General features: G+C 46.4%; 1 protein-coding gene across 1 annotated transcript; it reads right to left on the bottom strand.

Annotated features, from left to right (window-relative positions):
* Window positions 1-8,606: 8,606 nt before the first annotated feature.
* On the bottom strand, window positions 8,607-13,268 carry CALHM3 (calcium homeostasis modulator 3). The gene is made up of 3 exons (XM_007057874.1): window positions 12,982-13,268; window positions 10,529-10,784; window positions 8,607-9,092 (listed from the first exon to the last, which is right to left on the bottom strand). Exons 1-3 carry the CDS (start codon window positions 13,266-13,268, stop codon window positions 8,607-8,609), a joined length of 1,029 nt encoding a protein of 342 aa, XP_007057936.1.
* Window positions 13,269-14,858: the final 1,590 nt, after the last annotated feature.

Here is a 14,858-nt window from a genome sequence, read left to right as displayed (position 1 = left end):
CAGCTTGTGATAAAGGAACTTTGCAAAGCAAATTCCAGTGCTGGTTAAGAGCTTCCTCTGCTCACCTGGTGTGGGACTTTTCTGGTGACATCAAGGGCAGCTCACATCAAAGCCTGAATGAACGACTAGTAAAAACCTCCTAATATTTGCAGAGGGCTGTTTGATCATTCCAGGAAAGCTGTGCCTTACATTAAAAGTGGGTGGGAGACCTGACTACTGAGCACCTGTGGCACTTTGAAGACAATGGCTGCTCAGCAGGATTCGGAATAAAGCCCTCTATGAGCCAGTGTCTTGATCTTTCTTCTCTTGTGGCTTTGTGCTGTAGCCTAGGGCTTTTGTTCAGAGATCCTCCCAGCTGACCGCTAACTCAAAATGCTTTGGAGTTGAAGACAAAGTTGGTATCATTCTTCCAGGACCCCAATCTGCTAATGGGTTTCGAGCAACAACTTCCCAGAGCTGGGTGAACCATTCACAGCGAAGAACTTATTCCCCACCTGCAAATTATCCACATCCCAAACACTGGTTTGTTTTTAATCAGTTTGTCTCTTATTTACAGTCACAGGGTAGATGTTTTATTCAGCTGTATTTTCAGTCTATAGGTGGGTCGTGAAACATTTCCCGTGACTGTTGCTTTGTGTAGTGTGTGGAGGGAGCAATTCATCCCTGTGCACTGCAGAGGGCCAGCATAAGTCCCGAATGATGCACAACTCGCAGTCCCTAGGCCAGGGCTTCAGGCTTCAGTGGGACTTAGGTAATGCTGAGCCTTCATGTTCATCCTCCTCACAGGGGCGAATTTCACCTATTGTGGTTGGTGGTCCCCTAGCTCACGTGATGTTGTTTCTGCTCTCTGATTGGATGATTCCTAGGCTTTCAAGATGGCTGCAGGAATAAATAGTCCCATGAGCATTTGCAACACTTTCTGTGAACCAAAAAATGTGCTTGCTGGAATGTCCAAGGGCAACAAATAGGAGGGGACACCAATAATGCAGCAAGTTCACTGTCTTGATTTGACAGGAGGGTGAGAAGGAAGGTAAGAGAGCAGGGAAGCTATTATTGTTGGAGTAAAGGAGGCAAGTTCTGAGATGGAATGGGAGTCATGCATGGCTTTGAAAGTGAGGATGAGACATTTGAACTTGATCTGGTGCTTGAAGGAGAGCTAGTGGCCATCAGCCATGAAGGAAGATCCCTTTAGCACCTGCTCAGTATCATTATTATTACACAATGTACTACACTATCTGTTTTTAAAGCTATGTCAAGTATACTTCTGGTCGTTAAAGTGACAATACCGAATCTAGAAAGGGTGGACATGAAAATCTTCAAATGGTTCCAATATGAACAGAAGCCCAAGGGTCAAGAACATTGCTTTGTACCAACGTTGCATTTTTCCAGCTCTTGTCATCTGAGGATCCCAGAGCACTTTGCTCACATCAATGAATTAAGCAGCACAACACATGTGGGGGTCAGTGAGACTTTAGCCCCCCCTCCCCCTTTTACAGGTGAAGAAGCTGAGTCACACAGAGGGGAGATGACAATCTAGGTCTCCTGACTCCCAGTCCTGTATATAAATAGAGCTGGGCCAAAATTTTTCAGACAATTTATTCACCAAAAAATACAGTTTCAAGTTAACCAAAACTATTTGCAAACTCAGGTTGAATTCAGTGAGTATTTTCAGCCCAAAAATGGATATTTCCACACCTCCCCCCCAATGTCTAAATGTTTTGTTTTGACATTTTCAAAATGTAATGTTTTGTTTTGTTTTGAAATTCAGCTCAATTTATTTTTAAAAGGGATGAAAGACACCTGAAAATGAAACAAAATAACAAACTTTTTGTCGGGTTGACCCAAAATGATTATTTTTTTACAGGTTGGTCACTGAGCTGAAAAATCAGTGATTGACTCAGCCTATCTATAAACCACCATAAAATCCTTTCCTCCTTTTTGCATTTATATCTTTCTGTCATTCTAGAATAGTTTAAAACATGAGAACATGAAAATCAGCATGCAAAGTAGCCTGGTAAAGTGAGCCAGTCTACTGGTCTGAGCCCACTTAGGGAAATAACCAATTTGACTAGAGAATCATGAACATGACAGGTCAGATGCAAAGTCTCTGATTTCTCGTTCTGTGTCTGTATTAAAAGTAACTTAGAAACTTCCCTTTCCCCCACTGCAACATGAGGGAAATTTGGTCTGTTCAATATACCCCCGTGTTGAAATGAAAACGTATACATCAGTTATTTACAAAAGGGGCCCAGAGATGTCTCATTAAGATGGGAAATCTATATCCCAAGTGAGGACTGGTTTATTATTAACTGATACTGAGCACAACTGGGAGCCAGGGGAGTGGATTAGTAGAGGCAGCCCTGTTTATAAATATTTGTATTGTTTAAAAAATATATTCCAAGAATATTTGGCCTTCAAAAGGTTGATGTGAGAGAACAAATAAACTGAAGTGTTGAAATGTGTATTTCAAAAGATCAGGGACTGGGGAAACCTATGTTTTTCAATGATGATGGTATTCTGTCTTTCCATAGGACCTTGGTCTGAGGGTCTTGTATTGCTCCTCTACAGGGATTACTGAATTACTCCTCCCAACGCACCTGTGAGCTACATAATTACTACCCCCATTTTAAAGGTGGGGAAAGCTACAGGGATGAATGCCTTTATTGCAGTGTCCCAAATGGTAAAGAAGAGGCAGGACTTGGCAGGTGATGAATAGAAAGGGGATTCTTTAATGGGGCTGTTGGACATGGATAAACCCTGTGGTTCTCTTTAGCTTCCAGATTGACTGACTGCAGCTAATGCTGCCTTGTGTTACCGCTCAGGATCTCCCTAAATTCTGGCTTGGACCATTGAGTTATGGAAAGGACTGCTGACTTCACTACACCTACAAATGTGGATATTAATAATGAGGCCTTGGTGATGTTCTCCAGCCAGCTCTGCAGTCAGGGGTGGTTTGTTCAGTGAATGGTCAGCAATGCAGGTGGTTTTGTTATTAAAATAAGAAAAAGACCATATTGGGGGTGGGAAGGAGGAGGAGGGAAATGTTGTGATGCCACGTGCTCTGATGTTCCCTGTGGTAAGAAAAGGAGGACTCGTGGCACCTTAGAGACTAACCAATTTATTTGAGCATAAGCTTTCGTGAGCTACAGCTCACTTCATCGGATGCATACTGTGGAAAATACAGAAGATGTTCTTATACATACAAACCATGAAAAAATGGGTGTTTACCACTACAAAAGGTTTTCTCTCCCCCCACCCCACTCTCCTGCTGGTAATAACTTATCTAAAGTGATCACTCTCCTTACAATGTGTATGATAATCAAGGTGGGCCATTTCCAGCACAAATCCAGGTTTTCTCCCCCCCCGGCTTTTTTTTCACACACACAAACCCATTCTCCTGTTGGTCTGAGGAACGGGTGGGGGGGTAGGAAAAAACAAGGGGAAATAGGTTACCTTGCATAATGACTTAGCCACTCCCAGTCTCTATTCAAGCCTAAATTAATTGTATCCAATTTGTAAATGAATTCCAATTCAACAGTCTCTCGCTGGAGTCTGGTTTTGAAGTTTTTCTGTTGTAATATCGCAACTTTCATGTCTGTAATCGCGTGACCAGAGAGATTGAAGTGTTCTCCGACTGGTTTATGAATGTTATAATTCTTGACATCTGATTTGTGTCCATTTATTCTTTTACGTAGAGACTGTCCAGTTTGACCAATGTACATGGCAGAGGGGCATTGCTGGCACATGATGGCATATATCACATTGGTAGATGCGCAGGTGAACGAGCCTCTGATAGTGTGGCTGATGTTATTAGACCCTGTGATGGTGTCCCCTGAATATATGTGGGCACAGTTGGCAACGGGCTTTATTGCAAGGATCGGTTCCTGGGTTAGTGGTTCTGTTGTGTGGTATGTGGTTGCTGGTGGGTATTCGCTTCAGGTTGGGGGGCTGTCTGTAGGCAAGGACTGGCCTGTCTCCCAAGATTTGTGAGAGTGTTGGGTCATCCTTCAGGATAGGTTGTAGATCCTTAATTATGCGTTGGAGGGGTTTTAGTTGGGGGCTGAAGGTGACGGCTAGTGGCGTTCTGTTATTTTCTTTGTTAGGCCTGTCCTGTAGTAGGTGACTTCTGGGAACTCTTCTGGCTCTATCAATCTGTTTCTTCACTTCTGCAGGTGGGTATTGTAGTTGTAAGAATGCTTGATAGAGATCTTGTAGGTGTTTGTCTCTGTCTGAGGGGTTGGAGCAAATGCGGTTGTATCGCAGAGCTTGGCTGTAGACGATGGATCGTGTGGTGTGGTCAGGGTAAAAGCTGGAGGCATGTAGGTAGGAATAGCGGTCAGTAGGTTTTCGGTATAGGGTGGTGTTTATGTGACCATCGTTTACGTAAAACAATAAATGGACACAAATCAGATGTCAAGAATTATAACATTCATAAACCAGTCAGAGAACACTTCAGTCTCTCTGGTCACTCGATTACAGACATGAAAGTTGCGATATTACAACAGAAAAACTTCAAAACCAGATTCCAGCGAGAGACTGTTGAATTGGAATTCATTTGCAAATTGGATACAATTAACTTAGGCTTGAATAGAGACTGGGAGTGGCTAAGTCATTATGCAAGGTAACCTATTTCCCCTTGTTTTTTCCTACCCCCCCCCTCCCCCTGTTCCTCAATGCAAATGTGCTGAAGCTGTAAGAGTCTATTCAAAGATGTTCCATAAGGAGCTTCCCTGAGACTAATCACTTAGGATGTGATACCTCCGCCATTTCCAAGGGGAATTCTACCTCTGAAGACTGCAGGGTCCGATGGAGCCATTTCTTGCATCTCTTCTCCCATCCAGGGGCTGGTAGGGTCAGTGGATTCTTAATCTCTTTCTCTTTTCTTCTTCCTTGCTCTCCTCTGAGAGCAGGCAGAAATTGAAGGGAGTGTGCTACAGGAAGACGGGGTCCAAAGTAGGTCTTGTATTTTGTCCTGTTTGGGACCATTGTTATCTTCAGCTCTTCTGCAGTCCCCGGTATGATTATCTGAAGAGTCTGACTGGTCAGATATAGGACATATCTCATTTACCTCTGTCTGACCAGAATGAACTGTACAGTGTAACGTGGCACAGGCTGTATTGTGATCATGTACACTGCAGGCATGAGTTTGCTGTTCTTCCATCCATCTCCCCTCCTGAATGAGTAGGAAACTTAGGAATGCATCCTTCCTTTCCACATAGTATAGTGCTGAGTGATTGTAGGCCCCCAAATAAAACTGTACTTGGAGCCCTTTCTACTCCCTCCCTTCTGCTCTGAAGCAGCAGGTAATTAACATGCACGCTTCCCCAGAAATTCACAGGTTTTGGCAATGATGCTGCTGCACGAACAAGGAAGTAAAGCAAAACAGTTAGGCCAGCTCAGAAGGAGTGGGGCATTGAAAAGGGATTCTAAGATCAGGGAGGCTGGGGCTGTAGGAAAACGGGATTTGTGAAAGAAGAAAAGACCAAAATTAGAGGCAAACATTTTTATTACAAACAACCAGAGAAATTACAGAGATGCTAGAAACAAACTGCGCTACAGAAGGGGCAGACGTATTATTGTCAGACCTGATCCTGCCCCCCTTACTCTCTTGAGCGGTCTTTTGTATGCACTGAAGTCAAAGGCTGTTTTGGCTGCATTCAGTGGGATCAGGCCATAGATTTGGCGGTTTGGCAAAACCTTCCTTCCTTGGCAAGATGTGAGTGTTTTAACTGATTGTATTCCTTTGCCATTTATACGCAGACTTGCTGGTACGTGGCTCTAGGCACTTTAACAAGTGTTATGATGTACCATTAGCTGCTCTAGCAAAGGGAGAGTTCTGTCCCATTCCCACGTGTGGTATCTTGGCAAAGGGGCAGGTTTAGGAAGGAACCTCCTGGGTGAGATTCCCAGGTGTGCTCCTTCTAGCTCCAAACCCCCACCAGGGCTGCAGAGATTCCCTTGCAACGGCGCCTTCCTGCCATCAAGGGATGCTGGGGGGCCTGCACTGAAGGTAGGGAGCTGGTTCTCTCTCCACCCTCTATTCCCCCCCCCACCTCCCGGGGAGCCTGCTGAACTTGGAACCTGGGGGAAAAGGAGGGAGCTGCTGACTGCTTCTGAGCCTGGGCAGGGGGTGGAGGGCAGAATACAAGGGGCTGCCATGGAGGAACAGACTGGGAGAGATGGGGACTCCCAAGGGGGAACAGGCTAGGGCAGGGGTTTTCAAACTGGGGGTTGTGACCAGCCTCCCCCCTGTCAGCCTCCACCCCTAAACCCCACTTCTCCTCCAGCATTTGTAACAGAGTTAAATATGAAAAAATGTGTTTTTAATTTATGGGGGCGGGGGTCGCACTCAGAGGCTTGGGTGTGTAAAAGGGGTCACCAATGCAAAAGTTTGAGAACCACTGGGCTAGGGGCTCCCAAGGGGGAATAGACTGGGGAGATGGGGCTCCCGTTCAGCCTCTGTCCCTGCTCGGAGCCCCTGGCCTTTGACGGGGAGCTGAAGAACACTAGGCCTGGAAGGAAGTGAGGGATGATGGAGAAGAGGCTGGCCCCCAGAGATGTCTCCACCCTGCCCCCCAATGCATGGGAGGTGGGGTAAAGGACCCAGGGGAGAACAGAAGTGGAGCAAGTAGCAGCTACTGGAGCAGAACTGGGCTCTTGAGAGCGGTGTGTGGGAGGAGAGGTCTAGGGACAGAATGTTTTCATGTGCTGGGGGGTGGTCGCTATGGAGCCGTAGTAACTCACCTGTGGAGGGGGGCAGAACTATTTGGCCTGTATGTCCCCTCCCCCAGGGAAGGGAGACAAAGCCCCCGCACCATCAGCCAGTGCTCTGAGTATATTAGCTGTGTTGATGTACATTTTACATTCTAATCTTTAAGTTAGTAACAAGACGTTGGCATGTTCTGATTTCTCCCTGACCGGCCTGTTTCCCCCCTTGAGTCCCGGTTGGAGGTCACTCTCCAGTTTCATGCTTTAAGGGATGGAGATAGCGGTGCTGGACACAAACCTTGGTTAAACTGGCATTAAGTTGAAAGTCAATATCAGTAATTTAAGGCTTAAAACAACCTGACAATGCTATTAACATCAGAAATCCAGGGAAATCAGCATTAAGGTTAAATTTTAAGGAATCCCAAATAGTTGAAAGTAGCTATGGAAATCCACAACTGAGGCACTTAGACGACCTTAATTCTGTCCCTGTTAGTGGCGCTCCTGTTAGATAGGCCTGAATAAAACCCCCACCTACAATGATCCCCAAAATCTTGTGGTGTTTGAAATCTGGATCCAAATTCGCAGCTAGAGTCCAGTTTGAGTGGTGCCTGCTGGACTCTGCAGCCGGCAAATCACTGCATTCTCAGCAGCATGCTGCGTCTAAATTCTGTGGCAAAGAGCCATTGGTTACTCTAGCAGCTCTGGATACATTTACGAAATGGAGATGAAGGGTTTTCTTGAGTTAGTTCTCAAAATGAATAAACCCAGGCAGTACGGTAACACCGGTGATGTTGGTCTGACATCATGGCCAATTATCTTTGTGCTGACCCGTCACGGTTAACTTTCAAAAGCTGCTGCTATATTTTGTACTGAAAATGCAGACACGTGGGTTGTGAGCGGGGAAACTGGAGGGTTTAGCAGCTGGCTTTGGGGGCAGTAAGAGCTTTCGGAATGTGAGAGGACATTAGGGGTTTTTGCATAACCATGTTAATTGGCGGTTAAAAACTGAGCAGTGAAATAATTTTGTGTCAGCCCTGTTAACTTTTAAAACCTAATTAGGAAAGTTAACACTCTCCAGTGACATATGTGGGAGCAGCTCATACCTCTCAAAGCTATTGTTTCAGGCTGTCTGCAGACTCCTGTTCCTACACTGGTTAAACTTTTATTTGGAAACTTTTTTCCCCACCACAAGCATAAGGCCTTAGAAATTTTTTACTACAATGAAAATGTAAAACAGTGGCCCTGGGTGAGTCAGCAGAGGGGTTCAACCCTGGAACCTCTGGATCTTACTGCCTGAACTGAAAGATTCAGCTCTAATAGCCAGCGGTGTAGCAGGCTCAACCTCTTTATGTGGTCCAGCCACCATGAGATGGGGCAGAGCACCACACTGGGTGTGCATGGGTTCTAAAAGCTTGTACTGTAGAGTACAGCTCTACAGCAAGGGGTGGGTTCCCCAGCCGATTCCACGAGGAATCATGGACTACACAGGCCATTGCCATAAGGCTACAAAAGTATTTCCGTTTTAACCTTGTCTTCTCTTGCTCATAACGTACTGAAACATTTGTCTTTTGGGCTGCAAGGTTCCAAGCTTGGGCCAGTTTACACACTTGTGCATGTCTATCTCAGGGCCGGCCCGCAACATTTTGGCACCTGCGCGGGGAGTTCAAATGACACCCCCAAGTCCTCTCACTTGGGCCAAAACTTTGAAACTCTGGGTCCTAGAGGTGCCCCCCAACAGTCTGGCACCTGAGGTGGCCGCCTCAGTTTGCCTCATGGTACGGCCAGCCCTGGTCTGTCTAGTCTATCAGTCTCCTCATCCTCCACTGTTGCTATGTGGGACTTACTTCACTTTTAAGGAAGATGCATTTTGATGCCTTACCGGTGTGACAAGGCCCCTTTTAAACCTCGGTTTGTCTGGAGGTTTTGGCCTTTTGCGGTGCATTCCCCCTGTTACTCAAGCTATCTGCCCAGGGCACGGACGGTCTCTCCCTGCCCACAGACTGCTGCCGCTGGGTTGCCTGGCTCACATCCAGGGGGGGCTTGCTGTAGTGCCATGATTTCAGGAGCTCGTTCATCTGCTCCTGGTCTGTGATTCCCCGCAGGTGATCTTCTTCCCCTTCTCCCCCCGCGGCTTCCTCCCCGGGCGCATTGAAACGCCGCAGTTTGATTTCCTCCTGCATGCTTTCAAAGAAGTGGAGGATGCACTTGTGGGCGAAGTCCTGGGCGTGCTCACAGCAGGTTTCGTTGAAGATCTTTTGCTCGATGTCAATGTAGTTGCTCCAGTAGCGTGTCTGCAGGAAGGCAGCCTGGTTGAAGCAGGGTCTGAGCGACCGGGCAAGGAAGGCTGCCATGATAAGGATCAACACAACACTCCAGCCAAGGGCCTGGGCGATAAGGAAAGAAGCATTGAGGCAGGATGAGAGGCATCGGGAGTGACACTGACATTAGTGTAATATACTTGCTGTTTGCCTGTATAACCCTTAGCTCAAACCGAGATTTTAAGCAGGAGTGGGGAAATGGGAAGATGTCTGGGTTCTGGTTCAAATTGTAGCCTGGGGTTGCCAAGCCTCCAGGATTGTCCTGGTGTCTCCAGGAATTAAAGATTAATCTTTAATTAAAGATTATATCATGTGATGAAATAGCCAGGAATATATCCAGCCAAAATTGGCAACCCAATTCTAGCCACAAAATCCAGGCAACTACACCTCGAAGAGTTTATACTCCATGGGAAGGCTAAGCCTTCTAGAGCCCTGTGAATGGCCTAATGAACATAGGGCATTTTATCCACCCATCGCTAATCTATAGTTGAGCACAGCTGGAGTTCCTAATCAGGGGAGGGCTGGAAAGGGGTGGGAGTGGGCATAGGCCAGGTCTGACAGACCTTTGTCAAGGTTAGTCCCTGCAGACCTGGTACTGTGCCTGCCTTTTACAGGGTCGCCAGGTATCTGCTCTGACCACTAGAATCTCCTAAAGCATAGACGATTTTCAGTGCGTGTACAGTCTCGGGTGGGGGTGTGTAATGGGATGGAATGTCAGGGGAAAAAATTAAGGCACCTGATTATCCCTCTGATGCACATTTACCATGCACACTAGCTTCAGTGAGAGTTTCTTGCACAAATCTGAAGGGGTAGTTGGATGCCAAGAGTTCACAGAAATTAGGAGAAGTCAACTCTGTCATCAGTGAATTGCCTAGAGTTTGCAAGGAGCTATGACACACACTCCTGAAAAGGCTCAAAGTTAAACCAGCTGTAACTTCCTTTGAGATAAATTGATTAACCCTTGGCTTTCCACTAGCATTACTCCATCAAATCCCCAGCCTGATGTCTGATCGGTGTATAGAGCAGGGGACTAACATACAGGATTCCTTGGGTCTGTTCTTAGCTCTGCCATAGACTCATTATATGGACCTTGGGTAAGTCACTTCACCTCTCTGGGCCTCTTTCCTCATAAGGGAGTTGTGAGATTTAAGGTTTGTAAAAGAGTTTTAACCTCCTTGATTCTGAAAAGGGCTTTAGAAGAAGAGCATATCACTATTTTTGGTATCAGCATCCTCATTTTTTATCATGCACATTTCTAAATCACCACTGCCCCCCAGAATCTAGGTGCCAATGCTTTGTTCTACTACCCGACATGGGGGACTCCTGCAGAAATTATCATAAAGATGGTATCTCTGAATGTCAGAGAAATGGAGCTCAGTCTGGCTCCCACTTTAGTCAATGCCAAAACTCTCCCTGACTCCAGAGGAGAAGGAGCAGGCTCGTGGTTGTTAGAGCTGTTCTACAGACCCTTTGAAAGGCTCCCAGAAAAACCTCTGACTTACTTGTGACCAGCATTTCAGGTATCTGGAGACCGCCTTCCGGGCAGGGTTGTTCTTCATGAGCTCGTCATCTTTGCAGGGCACTTTGGAGAGCAAAAGCTGCATCTGGGTAGGGGTGACGTTGGCAAACCCCACAAACTTTTCAGGGTCGATGGAGCCACTGAAAGCACAGACGAAGCATTTCCCATCGAGGAGGGTGACGATGATCCAGATGACGGGAGCAATCATGGCTCGCTGCATGATGGAGGAGCACATGTACCTGTGTGCAGGAGAGGGAAGTGTGAACCGGTGTCAACCTGATGTCCCTGGAGATGAAGCCTTCTACTTATTCACAGAACTGGATTGGCACAGGCAGCGATAGCATTGCCCAGGGAATACCATTTAACTCGGCCTGGCTTTTGCCAGCATTTTTCCAGCTAATGCCTTCTCTGTTCTTGAATCTCTGCAATGATGTTGTCTTGGTGCCTTCCTTGGGAATCTATTCCACTGCCTAAATGCTCTTCGCATACTGACCAAAGTATTAAGCCCATTCGTGGGTGCTGCAAGGATCTGTTATTTAAGGTTTCCTCAAGAAACAAACAAGGACTGTGCCTGATTAAGGATTCTCTTGCATAGTCTGTGCATGATTCTCTGTCAACTCCCTTTCCTCCCTTCCTTTCCCTCCTCTCTTCCCTCTTTCTCTCCCCTCCAAATTCAGCCCCACCCTAAAATATCACCCCTGCTCTTTCACCCCTTCCTTGCTTCCATCACATCAACCCCTCCACAAAAAAATTACTTCAATCATTCTTGCTTTCATTTATAAACACCCCCTAAACATTTAAACAACAACAACAATGAAAAACCGTGCACAGTGAATCGAAATGACCACGGAATTGTCTTGCTGTAACTTCCCCCAAGAACACCCCCCACACCCATTTTCTGTTGTCTTTACTTTCTGTAAAGACTACAGAAAATATTGTCTTCGCTTGTCTGTTGTCTTTGCTTGATCCTGCAAATGCTTACTGCTGTGATTAGTCCCACAGAAGTCGTTGGGAACATTGCTCACAGTGCAAAGTCCTATGCCTTGTAGGGAGTATTTGCAGCCTTGAGCCCTTAGGCAGGGGCGGCGAACCTGAGCCTGAGAAGGAGCCAGAATTTACCAATGAACATGCCAAAGAGCCACCGTAATACGTCAGCAGCCCCCCATCCGCTTCACCCTTCCAGCCTCCAGCGCCTCCTGCCCACCACAATCAGCTGTTTTGCAGTGTGCAGGAGGCTCTGGTTGGGCGGGGGGAGGAAGCTTGGAGGAAGGGGTGGAGTGGGGGCAGGACCTGGGGCAGAGCAGGGGGTTGAGCAGTGAGCACCCCCCGGCACATTGGATGGCATCTAAAAATTGCAAAATTGCCACCTTTAAATCTGTTACTGAGTGTTACATGTGCCAGCAATGCCCCCGTACATTGGCCAAACCAGACAGTCTCTACGCAAAAGAATAAATGGACACAAATCTGACATCAGGAATCATAACATTCAAAAACCGGTAGGAGAACACTTCAACCTCTCTGGCCACTCAGGAACAGATTTAAAGGTGGCAATTTTGCAACGGAAAAGCTTCAAAAACAGACTCCAGCGAGAAACTGCTGAGCTTGAATTAATATGCAAACTAGATCCCATTAACTTGGGTCTGAATAGAGACTGGGAGTGCCTGGGTCATTACACATATTGAATCTATTTCCCCATGTTAAGTATCCTCACACCTTCTTGTCAACTATCTAAATGGGCCATCTTGATTAGCACTACAAAAGGTTTTCTCCCCTGCTGATAATAGCTCATCTTAATTAATTAGCCTCTTACTCCACCTTTTCATGTTCTCTGTATGTATGTGTATATATATATATATATATCTTCTTACTATATGTTCCATTCTATGCATCCAACGAAGTGGGCTGTAGCCCACAAAAGCTTATGCTCAAATTTGTTAGCCTCTAAGGTGCCACAAGTACTCCTGTTCTTTTTGCAGATACAGACTAACACGGCTGCTACTCTGAAACCTGAAAATTATCTACTGTGTAGCCTAAACATTGCCTTCCTTAGCTTCAGGCCACTCCTGCTTGTGGTATAAATACATTAAAGGCTGTGAATCCCTTCGAGCTCTATTGTTGAAAGGCGCTGTATAAGAGCTAGATATTAGTATTGTTATCTTTCTCTGGGATTCAGAAATATTCTCTGCCTTCATTTACATTGTGGTTACCTTGAAGGTATTCATAGGATCGCTGTGCTCCCGGACTCACACAATCTGTTGTAAGTCATCAGTGCCGAGCTCACTAATGAGCAGCCGGCGTTCAAGATGTTTAAGAGGGAACTTCTAAGGAGCTGAGTTTAGGACAAAACTAAGTATCAGGGAGATAAAGATGTAACAAACAAAAGGGCTGGAAGAGAGGCAAAGGGAACAGAACAACTCACAATGGTGAATCCCTCACCTGAGGATGGCTAGATCCTTCTTTCTGCCCCCAGTAGGTCTTTTCCATTCCTCCAGCATCACCAGAGTCTGTCTGTTGAGAATGAGACCACAGAGAAAGAGGGCCATGGGGGGCAGAAACATGATTCCCAAACCATAAGCCATGTTGTACTTGGGCAGGCAGGGGCAGTTAAAGTCAAAGGAGGTATACATCTTCACGCTAGCCAGGGCTAGCAACCCACAGATCCCATTCATCACCGACTCAGAATTGGACTGGAAGTATTGGAAGATCATCCGGAACCGATCCATGGTGCTGTATGGGCTGGGGGCTGCTTCTGAAGGAGAAATCCCTGGTTAACTTCAGATTGATGAGGTGCTTGCTGGGGGCAGATGGTCACGTCTCTGCGACCGTTTTCTTGGGTTTTCCGGCTATGTGCGTTCTAATATGTCTTCTTTCAGTTAGGGTTAGAAAGGCAGCTTAGTGCATTTGAATGGGCAAAGAGATAGAAACAGGAAAGCAACACTGCCTACCGTGACACACAAAAGCACCCGTTTAGGATTCCCGTGTCCATCTACATGGGACCAGGTCAATGCAGCTGCCTCTCTTGTGCCTCTTTCCCTTCCAGGGTAGAATCCTGTGTGACGGCTCCTGGACACAATCTTTCCAGTTCAGCCTTTAGCCAGATACTTCCCTTTCATGGCAGGCTGCAGTGGTTGGTCGTTCTACTTTCTAAGTAGATGGATACAGCCTCTCTGTATTATTTTTCTCCCCCTCTTTCATCCACAGCACTTTAATACATGCCACACAGCAGCAGCCTGGAGGCAGGATAAGATACACATTCCCAGGTCATGGAACACTAGCTCTCCCCTGTAGAAAGAGTTGTCTCCCGATGCCTTATTGATGATGTGTTGTCAAATGAGTCATCGCTGGTGATCAAACTAGCTATTCAAATGAGCTTATTTGTCTACATGTCTCCTCCCTGTTTCTCTGCATTAGCATGGTTGGCTTCTGTGCATTAGCTCTTAAGCTGTGACCGAGATGCCAGAGAGCAGGGGTGTAGGAGACGGGGGTTCAATTCCTAGATCTGCATGGGACTTGCTATGTGACCTTGGGCAAGCCACTTAATCTCTGCCTCAGGCTTCCTGTAGCTAAGCATAATGGTATTAACTTTCCCGACAGGGATGTTGTGTGGATTAATTGTTTTCAGGTCCTTGGATGGAACGCTGATCCCAGGGATGTAACATCAACCAGCGGTTTGATCACATGGCATGGTATGTGGGCCCCATAGTTTTCATTGCTCTGTCTGCAGCACCATATTGCATTGCTACCGGCACTCTGATACATGCTGAGCACCATTGTTCCTTGTACTCCCCTGTCTGTATCCACCTGTTGTCTCTTGTCTTCTACTCTGAGTGTAAGGTCTTCGGGACAGGGGCTGTCTTTTTGTTCTGTGTTTGTACGGCACCTAGCACAGCGGGGTCCCAGTCCATGACTAGGGCTCCTTGATGCTACAGTAAAATGATTGACTAATACTACTGCAATATGTGCCCATAAGAGTACCATGCAAATGTTCAGATACCAAGCCATGGCCATATAGATACAGACCACACATGGTCTTCATCAGGAATCAAACCTAGGAATCTTTGAGACCGAAGAGATGGGCCTCCTCCTCTTGGAATGAATGAGACTTTCTTCCCCTGCGAGAAAGTAGCATACCAGAGAGAGTCATGATCGCATGTACTAGTCTAGTGCAACTAGGGTGACCAGATAGCAAGTGTGAAAAATCGGGACAGAGGGTGTGGGGTAATAGGCACCTATATAACAAAAAGCCTCAAATATCGGGACTGTCCCTATAAAATCGGGATATCTGGTCACCCTAAGTGCAACATGACTTCACT

This window comes from Chelonia mydas, chromosome 7 (assembly GCF_015237465.2).
Source record: "Chelonia mydas isolate rCheMyd1 chromosome 7, rCheMyd1.pri.v2, whole genome shotgun sequence".
NCBI classification, from domain to species: Eukaryota; Metazoa; Chordata; order Testudines; family Cheloniidae; genus Chelonia; species Chelonia mydas.
The sequence above is the reverse complement of the archived record's forward strand: the minus strand, read 5'-3'. Positions and strand labels throughout refer to the sequence as shown.